Source organism: Pinus tabuliformis, chromosome 9 (genome assembly GCF_031772625.1).
Source record: "Pinus tabuliformis cultivar Carrire ecotype Pingquan chromosome 9, CPIR1, whole genome shotgun sequence".
Classification (NCBI taxonomy): Eukaryota; Viridiplantae; Streptophyta; class Pinopsida; order Pinales; family Pinaceae; genus Pinus; species Pinus tabuliformis.
The window spans coordinates 583829987-583848133 of NC_142307.1; the positions used below are offsets into that span (position 1 = coordinate 583829987).

The 18147-nt window shown below is 35.7% G+C and overlaps 1 protein-coding gene across 1 annotated transcript; it reads right to left on the reverse strand.

Annotated features, from left to right (window-relative positions):
* Nucleotides 1–1497: 1497 nt before the first annotated feature.
* Nucleotides 1498–2929, reverse strand: LOC149149901 (protein DMR6-LIKE OXYGENASE 1-like). Its single transcript, XM_089442617.1, has 4 exons — nt 2741–2929; nt 2288–2535; nt 1851–2175; nt 1498–1740 (listed from the first exon to the last, which is right to left on the reverse strand). Exons 1-4 carry the CDS (start codon nt 2927–2929, stop codon nt 1498–1500), a joined length of 1005 nt encoding a protein of 334 aa, XP_089298743.1.
* Nucleotides 2930–18147: the final 15218 nt, after the last annotated feature.

Genomic DNA, 18147 nt, shown 5'->3' on the forward strand with positions numbered 1-18147 from the left:
TGTCAAAATAATTACCCCATTACTGTGATCATAGTCACACCAGCACACATTCATATCTAAAGGAAACCACTGTAACCATCCATTTCACGTAAAGGATACTAGAAACTTATGTATGTTTTTCATGCATGTAATTAGATAAAAACTTATTGGAAGAGAGCTAGCCCCTTAGCTTCTTCTTTGTGCATGTAACTAAGTAATCTTTCCAATAAAGTAGATGTGCCCTTCTAAGGGGAAGCTAACATGATAGACATTATTATTATGCATGCAAATGTAAGCCCATTTTCAAAAAGCATCTTTCCCAAGATAGATCTATTTATAAAATATGTTGTATGCACAAATACATGCATTTCTCTAAACTAGAACTAATGCTTTAGTCGTTATTTCTTGCATGCGGATATATGTATTTAAGAAAGGAAAGATAGTACATTTATTCCAAGTAACTACTTGTTTTACTTTCCATAATACAAGGAAAGCTAGTACATTTATTCCAAGTAACTACTTGTTTTACTTTCCGTAATACTTATTATGTTCTCCACACAAATACATGTTTCTCCTTAAAATATCTAACACAATAGTTCTATTTTCATGCATATAACCAACTATCGTTTCTATGCTTATTCATATGTGTTCTTTTCACATAGTTATTTTCAAGAAACCAACATAGTTTCTCTATCATTTATGTACAAAGTTATTATGCATTTGTTTCCCAGGAAGTATCATAACAAAGTTCTCATGCAGGTATTTAGCAATGAAAACTACAAGAGTATAGAGGAGCATGATGTTACTACAATTCGGGCCTTTCTGTTGAGCTTATAAAATGAGTCCAAGTACCAAACTTCAAATGTTGTGACTATATGTTTCTTAAATTATTTTTCCCCCATCCACTAGAAGGAAAGAAAACCATTTAACTTGCTCACATTACTCCGATCATTTTTTTGGAACCGACAATGGTAGTTACAAGTCGTTCCATAACTACTTCTTGATTCAAGACTTCAACAAGTTAAATAATAATATCATGTAATTACATGAGTTTGGGTAGATATATTACATTTGATCACCATCTATCCAAGACCCATATAAACTAAAAATTAAATAAATTATTTTTAATGGAAAATAAAAATACATTATAAACCTTAAACCTTTTATTTAAAGCTTTATTATTATTAAAAAAATATTTTGAAAAACTCAATTACTTATACATTTCTTAATAAATCAAAAATTATTAATTCAATACATACATTACATATATTATTTATTTGGTTCATTGAATTCAAATTCTTGATGCCTACATGAAAGACCAACATAAATGAGTGTTCAATAGATCTTGAAACGATCCAGTATAGATCTTGAAACTCAATTACTTATACATTTCTTAATAAATCCTAAATTATTAATTCAATGCATACATTACATATATTATTTATTTGGTTCATTGAATTCAAATTCTTCATGCCTACATGAAAGACCAACATAAATGAGTGTTCAATAGATCTTTCATTAGATCTTGAAAAGATCCAGTATACTCTTTCCCTTTAATTCCTGGTTCCAGAAAGCTCCTTCAAACTCTTCAAACTTGTATCCTCTATACACAGCCGGGTGATGTTCAACCACCATGCTCGTTGCAGGAGCAATAAAAGCATCGTGTCCAGGAGAATAAAAAGTGGGAATTGATATGCGTGCACTCTGCGTATTTGTTTTTGCTCGATGGTCCACGCTCTTAAATTTCCCATTGCTCACAACCTTATACAATTCAAATCGTGACACATAACACAAATTGAATGATTAGTATCAAATTCTTGCACAGAGAGAAAAAATAACTTAACTTTATAGATCTGCTCATTCTCTCTCACCTGCAGCTGATCTCCCAAATTGACCACAAACGCGTTAGCTATGGGTTCTACACAAACCCACTTCTCATTTCTGAATACTTGCAGGTCACTGACATTATCGCTTTGCATTAACACAGTGATGGCACTTGCATCTGAATGGCTTGTTGCACCAATAGTAAGATCTGGGTTTGGGCATGGAGGATAATAATTTATACTCATCAGATGGCTATGTTTTCCAAGAATTTTATTCAAGTAATTCGAATCTAGCCCCAGAGCTTCTGAAATTGCAGCCAACAACCTTAATATCAGTGCTCTCAGCTCACCAGAGTACTTGCCCGCAATTTCTCTGTAACAAAACTCAAGTCAAAACAGCTAAACTTTTCCATGGTGGGTTAAGATGAATCTTTTCTAGTGTTCTGTCTTAGATATTTTATAACAGATAAAGGTTTTCTGATTACCTGTAGGCTGCTGGTTTTCCAGGCCAAGAGTCGATGACTTCTTCTAGAAGATGACAAGGGTGAGTGAGATAGTCCAACCAGTTGAGAACCTTGTCTTCGTTAAGATTGAAGCTGGTAGAAACCCGGGCTAGCTGCTTCATGTCCTCTGAGTAGAGGCATGCTCGGTCTTCGATGGGCATTTCGAAGAACTCTTTGGCTATGCCCATCATGGTTTCCATAACATTGTTTGGCACGCCATGGTTCACTATCTGATATCAATAAAAAATTAGTCAATCAGATATGAAACTTGACACAGTCACTATATTAATACAAGCATACCAACAAAGATGTATAGACTCAATAGTCTGCAAGTGTGACATAAATTTAACCAAGTATTTGAGGGGAGGTAGAAACTGAGGTGTGCACCTAGAAGAAACCATCCTCCTCAAATGCAAGTCGGATTTGATGGACTACTGTTGCTCTATTAGGGCCATCCAGGTCTTTTAGGTCTATCACAGGGATGCTCTCAGAGTAAGAGATGTCGGACTTCTGTAGGCGTTCATGGGGAGGAAAAATATATCTGTCCTGCACCTTCAGGTTGTTCACGCCATTGGATATGAGCTTCTGAATGACACTACTCAGCTGTTGGGTCTGTGCATCCATTATATAAGGCATCTTGCTCCAATGTGTGTGATACGGATATTAAACTTGGGAATTTATAGGTTTGGACAATAAAGTTCCTTATGCGTCACCGCTTGACATGGAGTTGGTCCGTGAATTCAAATGGATTGAATTTAGAGGGCTGACGATGGAAGAGTTGGTCCGTGAATTCAAATAAGGCGGATGGTAGCATAACGAGGAAACCTATTATGCGAGGCATGCTTTTGATTGGTTTTTGATACAGGCTGTTTCACATCATTATTGAAAAACAAGTGACCCTTTGGCCTTATGATTCTATTGAGGAAGAAGAGAAAAACACTTAGATTTGAGTTTATTATTCTATTGAGGAAGAAGAGAAATGCTTAGATTTGAGTTATTGTATATTTGTAAATTGAAATATCCTTATCACAAAGCACATCAATTATGATGATGATGATGATGATGGTTAACGTCCGCTGAGACCAAACAATGGTCTATCGGACCTAAAGAAACAAATTATTTATTTTGATTTAAGATTTTATTCCTATGCTCAAAAAGCTTGGAGAGAAGCCTCCCGAGCTCACTATAATTTTGACATTGTAAAAGGCTAGGAAGGTCAGTATTGTAACAAAGATTGTGAAACTGAGATCTAATGTGGTTGTACGCGGGGCACTCTAAGAGGAAGTGGTTTTCATCCTCGATGTTCCTATTCTCACATATATGGCAGATCCTTTCCATCCATGGCGTTTTAGGAACTGCCCAACGACCTGTTTCACTATGGAGCTCATGAGAATTCGTTCTGATCTTTGCTATATTAATTTTCTTCTTTGAGCTAGTTAAAATAGAGAGATACTTTTGATCTTCTAGGGTGGGGTTGATGACCTTCTTATAATAACTTAATTTTCTTTTAGCTGCTAAATCTTTCTCACACCACATTTTTTCTTTGAACTTAGAAGTAACAATATCTTTAATGTTATTTATGTTTTGCAATGCATCATTTTCGTTGATCTCCCAATAGTTTAACCAGGCCCTTGTGTCTTTATGCCACCCTCGATTGAGCCTTAGGTGGTTTTGGCTAGAATTTAAAGCTAGCTTAGGAAGTCTATGATCGTCTATGTTATTGATTTTGTTCTTGTACAACAGAAACCTAAGCATAGCTAGGCTCTCAATAGGGGAAAGACCTGCTTCTATAAGGAGAATAGGATAGGGTGTATTACTTTTAATTTTCAGGTTATAAGTTATAAAACGCTTCTGGATTTGCTCGATCTTTCTCCATGATTCTCTGGAGATGCTGCAACCCCAAACCTCACAGCCATATAAGATAACAGGAGTGACTAAAGTTTCAAAGAGGAACTTCTTTTTATCCCACATTACGAGGTTTGTTATTTTACAATTATTTTCAAGACCAAAATAAGCTTTCCACCCCCCATTAATCCTTTTCTCAATGCTATGGTTCTAGTTGACCTTGTGATGAATATCAATTCCTAGGTACTTGTAAGAATACACTTCCTCCAAGTTATTATTGTCATACATAAAGTTAGCGTAAGTGTCCTTCTTGGATTTGATAATCATAACTTTTGTTTTGTCAGTGTTAATAGTCATACCCATGGTAGAGCAGAAATCCTTAAGAAGCCTGAGTTGCTTATCAAGATCAGATGGGCACCTTGCCAAAAGAACAATATCGTCAGCATAAAGAAGAAGGATGACGACTATCCCAGCTAAGATCGTGCCATCACATCCTGCTTCCTCTAAATAGCCTTCAAGCTTATCGATGTAAATGCCAAATAGGGTAGGGGAGAGGGGGCAACCTTGTTTAACTCCGATGTTACACTTAATATCTTTCGACCACCCCTCATTGCTCTTTAGCTTGGCAATTACATTCTCGTATAACCTTATAGCTGCAGCTCTCAACTCAAGAGGAACCTTTACCTCTTCTAATCTATTCCAAAGGTTGTATCTAGGAACTGTATCAAAAGCCTTTCTAAAGTCCACAAAGCAACAAAATAAATTGGATTTATCATTACGACATTCCTCCGCAATGATCCTAAGCGTAACAAAGTGGTCTGTTGTTGAGTGATGCCTTTTGAAACCTGCTTGGACTTTAGCCCGCTTACCTTCACTTTCAAGCCATATGCTTAACTTCTTTTCCAAAATACTACCATATAACTTGGCTAAGAGAGGGCTGATCATAATTGTTCGATAATTAGAGGGGTTATTTGTATCCCCACTTTTAAAAATAGGGATAATGAGGCTCTCAGTGCAAGGTTTAGGGAACCCTTGCTTGACTGCTTGATTGAAAAGCTTGTGGATGCGGGGGATGAGGACAGGACCTCCAATTTTTAAGATTTCCGCTTGGTAACCTTCAATGTCCTTAGCTTTCCCATTAGCGAGGCGATTAACCCCAAAATTAATGTCTTCTAAAGAGAAAACTTCTTTCGTTGTGAGAAGGGTTTCCAAATTATCCATGACATTTGGAGATTCATAAAGCTTTTTAAGATAGGACTTCCAATCGTGAAGAGCAATTTTATTATTATCCTTAGTCTTCCTAGTTAGAATCTGCCTCCAAAATTTCTTAGGAGCTACCTTAGAGAGGTCTAAGAGATTCTCCTGTCTTTGACGAATGTACTGCCTCTTTTTCCTTTTAGTTAGGGCTTTGTATATTTTTATCTTGTCCATTTTAAGAGATTCATCAACAGCTTCCTTAATTGCTCTCCTCGCACTTTTACAATCTTTGTCATACCATGGATTGGTTTTGCTATTTCTTTTATTATTTGAAACTTCAATTGAGAACTTGTTAATAGAATATGAGAGGGTTGTAGTAAAATTATGATAGAGGTCTTCTATGTTGTCTATACTAGATAAAGGAAGCAAATTAGTTTTTAATTCATTTAGAAAGAGATCATTTTTATTTCTATCAAATATTAAGTTCTTTTGGCTATAAGTATTATTTTCTATGGGAACTCTATGCATGAAAAAATTAAGAGTTATAAGTAAAGGCCTATGATCAAAGTCAGGTTCGTGGTCGTTTAAGATGTCAAAATTTATTATTTCGTTGTATAATGGGAGATCGGAAATAACGTAGTCTACCATGCTACTACCAAGTCCATGGATGCAGGTCATCTTGCTGGAATTGGGCCACTTCTTTAGACCGTTGCAAATTATGAGATCTTGAGCACTACAGAGCTTGACTAGCTCCGACCCAAACAAATTTTCCCTGAGGTCTTCAGAGCTCCTTTTGTACCTGCTAGCCAGAGTAGGGTCTTCGTCTAACCAAAGAGGATTAGGGTTGGAATGATTGCTTAGAATAATAGCTTGGTTGTTTGAAGTTCAAGCATTAAAGTCACCTATTAAAAGGATATTACCGTCATTCCTTAGGCTAGAAATATCATTCTCTAAACCATTGTAAGGGTTAGTTTTATCTAGATTCTTATTCTTATAGAAGTTAGAATTAATGGGGGGAAAATAACATATTGCTATGTAGGACTTTTTATTATTAATGTCTTTGATCTCTATCCAACTATATTGGTTGTGAGGGTCGTTTTTATAAATCCTAACATGGGGGGAGATGTTCTTCTTAATGTAACAAGCTATTCCCCCAATGCCTCTACGGGAGGATCGCTTGTTCCAGGTAGACCATAGCATAAAGCCATCTATGTTAGGGACCTTAGATTCTTCGTGCTCCCAAGTTTCAACAAGCAAAATAATATCAACATCATTTGAAATCCAACTTATCTTGGGGCCTTTGTTCCATGGGAAGCCCCGAAAATTCCAAGAAAGGATCCAGAGCATGTTTAGTTGCTATTGATTACTATCTTTTTGGTTTCTATCTCGAATAAAGGCTTTTCTATTTCTGATTATTGCCCATTTTCCTTCCTTTCTAGCTTCTTTTACCTTTTGAACCTCCTTTCTTAATCCTGCTTGATCTTCTGGAATGAGATCTTCATTTATGAATATTCCCGTTCCTTTTAGACTTGAGGTTTTACTAAGTATGTCGTGCTTATGATCAGTGGAGCTCACCTTTATGCGGATTAGTCTTCCTTTATTCTTGGTTAATTTCACCAACCTTGTTGCTTCTGTGAGACACACTGTTTCAATTTGTAATCTATTATGTAGTTCTGTCTAGGCTAAGGCTAAAGTATCTTCATCTACTTCCTCTTTTAAACCGAATATTATAAGGTTTAAGGCCCTTTTGTTACGTTCGTGGTCTAATTCTATTAATTTTTTCATTTCATCTTTAATTGGTTTGATATCTAACTTATCTACCACATTATTTAGGGTGAGGCAGCTATTAACTTTTTCTTCTAGTTCTTTAATCATGTCTTCCATTTTAAGACTCTCTAAAGTATTAGCATCTCCTTGCTGGGATGGTTGGTTAGTATCTTGGTTTTGTTTCTCTATAACCTGCAGTCTAGCCTCCATTGCCTCCATTTTATTCTCCAGTAGTTCTATTTTATTTTCTATTTGTTTTTGGATCGTGTCTTCAAGAGATGCAAATTTATTTTCTAGCATGGCTTCTAACTCTTTTTGTAGCTTGGCTTCTCTTTCTTCTCTACGTTTCTCTAAAGACTCTATATACTCATAAAGGCCTTGTAGAGTAACTGTGCTAGGTCTTCCCTTGGTAATCTTTGGTAACTGTGGTGAAATATTCATACTTGAAATTATATGAGCAAATATGTATTAGAAAAAGAAAAAGATAAGGAATGTGTGCACCTGATATCAACAAACCTGACTGCAGATCGCCCGTCTGCCCTTGGTAATCTTTGGTAACTGACTGCAGATCGCCCGTGCCCACTGCAGCCCGTAGACTGAAGAATATATGCGAAGAATATATAGAGTACGTTTTTAATTCTTTCACTAAGCCTTAGAACTCTTTCACTGAAGAATATATGAGAAGAATATATAAAGTACGTGTTTAACTCTTTCACCGAGCCTCAGAACTCTTTCACACAAGTATATATAGAGTACGTGTTTAACTTTTTCACCGAGCCTCAGAACTCTTTCACTGAAGAATATATGCGAAGAATATATAGAGTAAGAATATATGCCAAGAATATATAGAGTATGTTTTTAACTCTTTCACCGAGCCTCAGAACACTTTCACCGAAGAATATATAGAGTATGTTTTTAACTCTTTCACCGAGCCTCAGAACTCTTTCATCGAAGAATATATGCGAAGAATATATAAAGTATGTACATATAATTTTATAGATTTGTTAATACGCTATATTCTATTAAATCTCCAACAAATGTAAATGTAAATCAAAATATTCTGTTTTCTATGCCACCGTTTGACGACCAAGTACCGAATCCAAATGGAGATGGATTGAATTTAGAGCGCCTGACGATGGAGTTTTGTCGGGATGCAAGTCATGCTTTTGAAATTTTGTTAAACTAATAAACACATTCAAGAACGAGGAAACCTATTTGTTAAAGTCCATGCAGACCTGAACAGCAAGTTTGTTATTTGTCTGATCAATCATATATTATATATATAAATTATACTGTAGTTATTAAATCTGACGATCGGATTGTTTTTTTGATTTGAAAATCTCACAATATTTTGATAAGATGGATTGAATTTAGAGCGCCTAACGTCCGGATGCGAGGCACGCTTTTCAAATTTCGTTGAACTTCCTCGACATTGGTTTTTGATAAAGGCCTGGAAAAGTGTAACAACAATCATATGATTTTTAATTTAAATTTTTATAGGTTTATTCTTTTAAATTTTATTGTAATATATCTGATTATAATATATTAATAAATTATATAAATTAATATCAATATATAAATTTATACTATAGTTATTTAAAACGATATATATAACCTTTAATAATCTAAATATAAAGAATCAAATTTAATGATCTATATATAAAAGACTAAAGATGAGGGTTTTTAGAGATATTTGATTCTTTTTATTTCATTTATATATATAACTATATAATCAAAGGTTAAACTAATAATAAATATTATATATATATATATATATATATATATATATATATATATATATATATATACTTTAAAGTTTAACATTTAATAAAAAGAGATTCTAATATTACTAAAACATTAGTATAAATAAAAATAATGTTGATAATTATATTCTTAATTATATTATTTACTATTAAACCAATAAAATAAAGATTAAATATATAAATCTAAATACATTCCATTGTATAAAAAAGAGATTCTAATATCTAAAACATTAGTATAAATAAAATAATTCTGAAAATGATAAACATTATTGATAATTAAATATTATTCAAAAAAAAAAACCCTTGACAAAGAAGGAGAAAACTAAGAAGAGAGGGCGGGAATCCAACATCGGCTAATTTTCCAGTCGTCGTCCCTATTAATATTACTAAAAGACCTCTAAATTTCAATGGCTTCCCTAAACTTCCGATGGTGGAAATGAGGAATCTTAGCGATAACCCTAGCCTCCTCAATGCATATATGATGATTGGTATTCTTTGCATGTTCGGCTAACGCTGAAGATTTGGTCCTCCCGTGCTTGATATCAGCAACATGTTCCTTGATCCTCTGGTTAACAGAACGACTAGTTTCACCGATGTATGAGGTTCCACAGGAACAAGGGATGACATAAACACCTTTCATATCCATAGGGTTTACATGGTCTTTAATCGACTTAAGGGAACTTCTAAGGGTGTTGAGGGGTCTAAAGGTCGAGGAAATATTCTGCTTTCTCAAGATTCTCACAATCCTGTCTGTCGTCCCTTGGATGAATGGGAGGTGGACTCTTGAACTGCGATTAAAGGGTTCTTTCTTGACCTTGGGACCTTTGCTTGCTTTGAGGAAAGCTTTGACACCTTGCTACCTACTATAGCCATTTTGGACAAAAACATTAAGGAGATGGGATTTTTCTTTAGAAAAGTGGTCTTCATCATAAATTCTAAGAGCCCGAGTGGCTAACGTGTTGAGGAAACCTATCTTCTGATTAAGAAAATGGTGAGTATTGGCATGAAGATACTGCTCAGTATGAGACTTTTTTTGATATACCTCATGGGAAAAAGATCCATCAACTTTCCTAGAAATGAGGACAACAAGAAAAGGAAGGAAACCATTGACCTCACTCTCCATCGTAAACTGGATGGAGTTAGACTAATTATTGAGATGCTGGAAAAACAGGTCTAATTTCTTAGCCCTGTGCTGCCATATAGTGCACGTGTCATCAACGAATCTTTTCCAAAGCTTGGGTTTAAATAAAGTGGAGGATAAAGCCTTGGATTCAAAATCTTCCATGAATAGGTTAGCGATGATAGGGGATAGGGTGGAACCCATGGTAACCCCACAGGTTTGTTCATAGAACTCACCTTCAAAATAGAAAAAAGTAGAGGTGAGGGAGATCTCAACAAATTTGGCCGTGTCAGGATCAGTTAGGCGAAAGATGACACTCGCTGGTTCAAAACGTGTCGAGCAAAATCTTCAACGTGATTCCTCCGAAAAATTCTTTATACATTACAATTATTTGTTTGTTGATGGTTATTAGTTCATCTTTAACCTATGCAATATATAATGTTTAATTTTAGAATATATGAGGATAAAAGTAGTTACAGTGAGCATGCATTATATGCATAATCATCAATTAACTTTGCAATATATATATGATAATAATTTGAAGGTCTTATTACAACTTTCTCACAATACAATGCTACTTGGAATATGCATATCCTATTAACCTAGTCCATGTCTTTTGTTGTTGCTCCACCACTAATGAAAGCAAATATTTCAACACAACAACTTCTTCAAGCAATAAGGACTTAGGTGGCTAGTATAATTTATGCCAAAGATTTATAGAGGGTATATACAATAAAGTAAGAAAGTGGTATTGTGGGGCAGAATTCTTTACTGGTAACAAACAGTTCTTAAACCACAAAACCATAAAATTATCAACATTTGAGCATGGAAATAGTAGGCCCCCCAAAAATTTGAAATTAAATAAGGTGCTCACATGAAGATGATGCCCTCAAAATTGGCAATCAGGCCATCACAAATGCACACCCACTGAAGCACATGTCTTATCCTAGGAGCATGCATGCATTCATAGGCATCCAAGTTTAGCAAGCCCTAAGATGTGAACCAAGATACCAACTAGGCCATCAGGTTAGCATGGATCACGAGCAAATGTGAAATCCTAAGAATGTGCACACGCTCTTAAAAATATGCACACCTTCCAAAGAATGTGCATGTGTTCCTAGGAATATGCAGACCTTCCTAAGAAAGTGCATGTGCTCTTAGTAACACACACAAATTCTTGTGCAACTAGTTTTTATGTGCCCAAAACCCTATTTTTTGTGATTTTGGGATCACAATATATGTTTTTAAGGGTTATTGGGAAAAATTATTCATCCTTTGTCTACAACTATTTTCCAATCAATGACATACATCTTCCTTGTGTTCTAGGTAAGAAGTCTAATGGATTTTTTTCTTTTTTTGTTGCCTAAAATTTTAGTCTAAAATTGAGAAAAATCTTAAATCACACCTTAAACAAAATCACCATATCGAATTGCAGAAAACTTGGTTACCACCAAACCTAGTGAGAACCCAAACCCGTGATGTATTGGTTTTTGGTAGCATCGTAAGTGATCTAGAGTTGAAAAATGGTGGAGAGGCTAAGGTACATGAGTTATAAATAACCCAGAAATTGTTTGGTTAAATTCCAACTGGATTATATTTTATTAAAATAATTAATATTTTTAATGGAGTTCCTAAGTCTAAACTTATGGAAATCAAAATATTAATAAGTATTAATCAAAAGATGGGTAAGAATGATTTAGAAGGCAGATCAACTCATGTTTTAATGTTAGCTGTTGATTAGAGACTTAATCTTGGTCATTGAAGTCTCAACAGGAAAAGTATAAGATGGAGGTTTGGGGTTCATTTCGAAACACACACAAAGAGAACAAATTGAACTAGGTGATCATTCTGCAGTAGAGGGGCAGTGAGAATCCGGGAGAAGGACTTTCCGGAGAATACTGATAAAGAGGCTGAGAGAGCTTGTAGAGGGGTAGCACAGTAGCCGAGAGAGTTGATGTTAGGCCTGGTTGGGCCCACGTTGACTTAACATAGAACCAGAAAGGACTGTGCACAGGGAAAAGTTCCCTATCACGCAGAAGCTTGAACTGCCGAAAACAGTTAGAACTATCGGGAACTCCCCGAACAGTAGGGATAGCTGACACAAAGGGCAGAGGAGCTAACGCAAGGCCTATGCAGGGCCAACATAGAAGTAGCCTGCATTAGGCAGTCTTGTGCCGGATTAACCGGAATTCTACCAGGTGAAGTGAGGTAAAACTCACTCAAGTTTTCCGCTAGTATTTTCTTTGTAAAGGATTTCTATATGAGCATCCTAGATTTGTATTCAAATATTTCTCCTACATAATATTAAACCCTCATAACTATTGCACCAATTTTCTCGCATTGGGTTTTTTCGGGGACTATTGTGTCCAAAAATAAGTGTGACCTATGTGTCTTGTTCTTTTCTCTATTTTCTGTTTCATGAGATCAAATATTTAATTAATGTAGGTTGTAGAAGTAATCTGGTTCAGTATTAAAAATAATAACTTGATGAATGTAATTTAAAAATCAAGTAGGTGAAGTAGATTCAGATTTGCTGCAGTAGGGGTTCCTTCAATGGAGGAATTTTCACATGGTATTATAGAATTGATTTTGAAAGATGAAGAGAAGATCCAGTGCTGAGCAGTGAGGCTGAAAGCTGTACTTGGAAGAAATTCAAATCCCCTTGAAGGGATTGTGCAGTCCTTGTCAAGAAGCAGATCCGAGGAAATCTCTCTCTGAGTGAGACGAAAGAGATGTATGATTTCTAGTTCGTGAGTTTGCATACGCAGAGGGAGTGATGCACAGCCTCAACGCAATGATTGAAGGGCGTAGTTTCTGCCAGGGCATAAATCCTCTAGGAAAGAACGAAGACACGTAGAAGGAGATTTTTCTCCTCAGAGAAATTTTCATGAGAAAGTTTGAATTTCTCACTTGCTGAGCAAGTGAGCAGTGCTAAGGAGTGACTAGAGGAGTCAGTTCGACAATTGGGTGAGATGGCATCGCATGGGCTCAAAGATCAGGACAGGTTGGACGGAGCCTCCAATTATGTCATATGGAAGACCAGAATCTTAACTGTTATGGAGGAATATGATCTTGAGGCCTACGTCAAGGGTACTGTGGTTGTTCCTATTGACAAAAATCAAAGGAAGAAGTACAAGGCTGAGCAGGGGAAGGAAAAGAGGCTCATTCTCAATAGAGTTCCCGATCACGTGGTCTCATGCTTGCAGGGCAAGGATACAGCCTAAGATATGAGGGAAGCCTTGTCTTCTCTGTATGAAGGCTCTTCCGAACAACGAAAGATGTATTTAGAGAAAAAGTTGTTGTGGACTTTGATGCAGAAAGGAGAAGGGGTGAATGTCTATCTTCAATGTCTTCAGGACACTAGAGACCAGCTTGCTGTAGTGGGGTCCACTACTCAGCCAACCACGATGGTGAGGATAGCCCTGAATGGTGTCTCAGATGAATGGATATTTTTCGTCCATAGCATATTAGGTAGGGAAAAACTACCATCATGGGAGGAGATGTAGGCAGCTCTTCAATAGGAGGAGTTAAGGAGGGACCTAGTAAAGGTCAACTTCAATGGAAACAATGGGAGTGGAACAAAGACAAAGGAGGAGGAGGAAAACAAAGCTCTAGCATTGAAGGGACAGCTTAAGACGAAGCGAAAGAAGGACATTTCGAAGGTGAAATGTTTCAATTGTGGTGAGATGGTCCATTATGCATCCTAGTGTCCTTTGAAGAAAAAGGATAAGGATGAGAAACATGATCCTAAGGCCACTTCAATAAAGATTGATGAAGATGAGTTTTACATGAGTGATGTTGCATCTCCAACAGGGAGATGGGGCGATATTGAGTTGTAATCGGGAGGACTACATGTGGGCAGGATCCTTGAGGAGTCCACCTCTTGGATCAATTCCTTGCTAAGGGAGCCCAAAATTTAGCAATAGCGAGATGGAATTAGTGTCAGATGATGCAGTGGATTGTTTGGAGGATAGATGTAGTAGCCCGAGACTAGGAGCTGATCAACATAAAGCAAGGTTGGCAGTAGTGTAGTTGGCATAGTGCAAAAGTCAGCAATAGCATAGAAGATTCAAAGGGTCAGAGACTAGAGTAGTCAGATTCCAACATCCATGGTATTATGTTGAACACAGTTAAGTTTAGCTAATTTTGGATGTTTTTTAGTTGCTTCTGTCAACAATTGAGTTGCAGTATGGATGCAGTGTTTGCAGTGGCAGTACTAGCAGCATAGCAGATGCAACGTTTGTAGTACAGATCCAACAGTGGAAGTGGCAGTGTCATGGACAACAGTGCAATAGAAACATCAACACAATGTTGGTGGCAGCAACAGTGCAAAAAAGGAGGTGCTTTTGAAATAGAGCAGCATGCACGTGGATATTGTTGCTAGAGCACTTTCCTCGCTAAGAGGGAGTGTTAGTTTTTGGTAGCATCGGAAGTGATCTAGCCTTGAAAATTGGTAGAGAGGCTAAGGCACATGAGTTCTAAAGAACCCAAAATCCATTTGGTGAAATTCCACTCAGATTATATTTTATTAAAATAATTAATATTTTTAATGGAGTTCCTAAGTCTAAACTTAGGGAAATTAAAACATTAATCGTTATTAATCAAAATATGGGTGAGAATGATCTAGAAGACAGATCAAGTCATGTGTTAATCCTAGCCATTGATTAGAGACTTAATCTCAGTCGTTGAAGTCTCAACTGGAAAAGTATAAGATGGAGGTTTGGGTTTCATTTGGAAACACACACAGAGAGAATGAATTGATCTAGAGTTCGATTTCTGGGGCTAGGAAGCTGAGAAATTCAAACTAGGTGATCATTCTGCAGTAGAGGGGTAGTGAGAATCCAAGAGAAGGACTTTCCGGAGAATACTGACAGAGAGGTGGACAGAGCTTACAGAGAGGCGGTGTAGTAGCCGGGAGAGTTGATGTTGGGCCAGTCTAGGCACACTGAGTCTTGACGCAGAGCCAAAAAGGACTATGCAGAGGGAAAAGTTGTCTGTCACGTAGAAGCCGGAACTACGGGAAACAACTGGAACTGCTAGGAATTTCCAGAATAGACGGGATAGCTGACGAAAAGGGTAGAGGAGCTAACGCAAGGCCTATGTAGGGTCGGCGCATAAGTAGTCGAGGTTAGCCAGTCTTGTGTCGGATCAGCTGAAATTTTGCGGGGTGAAGTGAGGTGAAACTCAATCATATTTTCCACCAGTATTTTCTCTGTAAAGGATTTCTTGATGAGCATCCTAGATTTTTATTTAGATATTTCTCTTGCATAATAATAAACCCTCAGAACTGTGGCACCGATCTTCAGTATTGTGTTTTTATGGGGACTATTGTGTCCAAAAATAAGTGTGTCTTATGTATCTTATTCTTTGCTCTATTTTCTATTTCATGAGATCAAATATTTAATTAGTGGAGGTTGCAGAAGTAATTTTCTTCAGTATTCAAAAGAATAACTTGATGAATGTAATTTAAAAATCAAGTAGGTAAAGTAGATTCAGATTTTCCGCAGTAGGGGTTCCTTCAGTGTAGGAATTTTCACACAATGGTCAAACCACAACTTAGAATAACCAAAACCCAACCAAGAACAAATAATTCCCATTGATGAAATGGATTTATCCTTTTCTACTTTGAGGGTACCTATACAGGATTTGCAAAACACAAGAGATCCCTCAAAATTGTCTCTTACAAGTTCATTAAATTCAATTGTATCATCCATTTCCAATGGATAGTGCTAGTTACAATATTTCTTATTACATACCTAGGATGTATGAGCACTATAGAACTAGTCTTAATAAAAACCAAATTTGAGACATTAACATTGCTAAACAAGAGTTTTTGCTGGTTTTCACTTACCCAAGGAATGAAAAATGTTTACGAGTAAACGGAAAACACATTTGTATGGACTGGTGCACATACCAACCATTTCAATAAAATTGGATGGATGGGCGATTCATGGAATTTCATAAACCTCCTTATAATAATAGGGAGGTACCTCTATATTTCTTAAGAAAGTTATGGGAAAAGTTCAGGCTAGGACTCCATATAAACTACTTTGACATGGGAGAAACCCAAGGGGTGGATCGTGAGTCTACACAAGATACATAAAATGCTAGGTGAAACCTAACACTAGGTCCTTGTCCACTTAGATGAAGGCATAATCCCCCTACCCATAATCCTCTTGTAATGGAAATCATTTTTTTTTCTATGTGGTTTGTGGTCCCCAGAGATCGGTGACCGTTAGATCCATAAAATAATTGTACTAGGTAGATATACCTAAAAGGATGTAACAACCTCCGGGGGAAATGTGCATAAAAAAAAAGCATAATAGGAACATAAATACAATAAACATATCAGCCATCAAAATCCATATATACATCAATACATTTGCACATGAAAATCAAAGGTGTTGTAGCATCCATTTTCCTTTTAATTTTACTTTTAGTTTTATTACGAGAATGAAAAAAATCAAATATTATGTTGTAGCGAAATAAGGGAAAAAGCGAAAATTTGAAAGAAATAACTTATTTTATTTTATTGACGGCTTTTGAATGTGAGAAACTAGCGAGAAGATTTGATCCATTCGCTTGCAAGGAAACAGATCCAACGACAATCATGTGGGTAACTAGAACGAAGTTTATTTCCAAAATCGGATGCGATGGTGTATGATATGGAGTTTAATCCGTTGAAGTCCGGATCAATCGCAGTCATCAATTGAAAGGGACGAGATCCGACGGATATCACGTCGAAAAGTAATCGGGTTTTATTTTTAAAATCGAACCCGATAGATCGTTAACTAGCAGTTTTATTTCTTATCGGGTCCGTGTGGGAGTCAAAGGGTTGTTGAAAAATGAACGCGATAAGCTTTTCTTCAATAGGTTTAAATTTTCGTTGAATTCCGAAGGATCAGACTATCCATTGACTGGGTTATCGGACAGTGATCGCACAGAGCTCAGGCAGACGTGATAAGTTTATGAACCAGAGTCTAAATCCTTTTCAGTTCCGTGATTTGCCATATTTCGCGTAAATCAACTGATATTGTTGTTTTTGTAAAATAACCAAAGTTACAGACGAACGACTAAAATTCCAAAGGCAATGGTAATTGGTCAGGTTTCTTTGTGTTTCTGCTAAATGATATATATAACCTTTAATAATCTAAATTTAAAGAATCAAATTTAATGATCTATATATAAAAGATTAAAGATTAGGGTTTTTAGAGATATTTGATTCTTTTTATTTCATTTATATATATAACTATATAATCAAATGTTAAACTAATAATAAAGATTATATATATATATATATATATATATATATATATATATATATATATATATATATATATATATATATATATATATATATATATATATATATATATATATATATATATATATATATATATATATATATATATGTATATATATATATGTATATTCTATGCATAATTAAAGTTTAACATTTAATAAAAAGAGATTCTAATATTACTAAAACATTAGTATAAATAAAAATAATTTTGATAATTATATTCTTAATTATATTATTTACTATTAAACCAATAAAATAAAGATTAAATATATAAATCTAAATACATTCCATTGTATAAAAAAGAGATTCTAATATCTAAAACATTAGTATAAATAAAATAATGCTGAAAATGATAAATATTATTGATAATTAAATATTATTCAAAAAAAAAAAAACCCTTGACAAAGAAGGAGAAAACTAAGAAGAGAGGGCGGGAATCCAACATCGGCTAATTTTCCAGTCATCGTCCCTATTAATATTACTAGAAGACCTCTCAATTTCAATGGCTTCCCTAAACTTCCGATGGTGGAAATGAGGAATCATAGCGATAACCCTAGCCTCCTCAATGCATATATGATGATTGGTATTCTCTGCATGTTCGGCTAAAGCTGAAGATTTGGTCCTCCCGTGCTTGATATCAAAAACGTGTTCCTTGATCCTCTGGTTAATAGAACGACCAGTTTCACCGATGTATGAGGTTCCACAAGAACAAGGGATGACATAAACACCTTTCATATCCATAGGGTTTACGTGGTCTTTAATCGACTTAAGGGAACTTCTAATGGTGTTGAGGGGTCTAAAGGTCGAGGAAATATTATGCTTCCTCAAGATTCTCGCAATCCTGTCT

Coding starts and splice junctions, on each gene's coding strand:
- LOC149149901 (XM_089442617.1), bottom strand. CDS start 2,929: ATGGATGCACAGACCCAACAGCTGAGTAGTGTCATTCAGAAGCTCATA. Junction 2,536..2,740: donor ATGGCCCTAATAGAGCAACA/GTAGTCCATCAA, acceptor TATTGATATCAG/ATAGTGAACCATGGCGTGCC. Junction 2,176..2,287: donor GGAAAACCAGCAGCCTACAG/GTAATCAGAAAA, acceptor GTTTTGTTACAG/AGAAATTGCGGGCAAGTACT.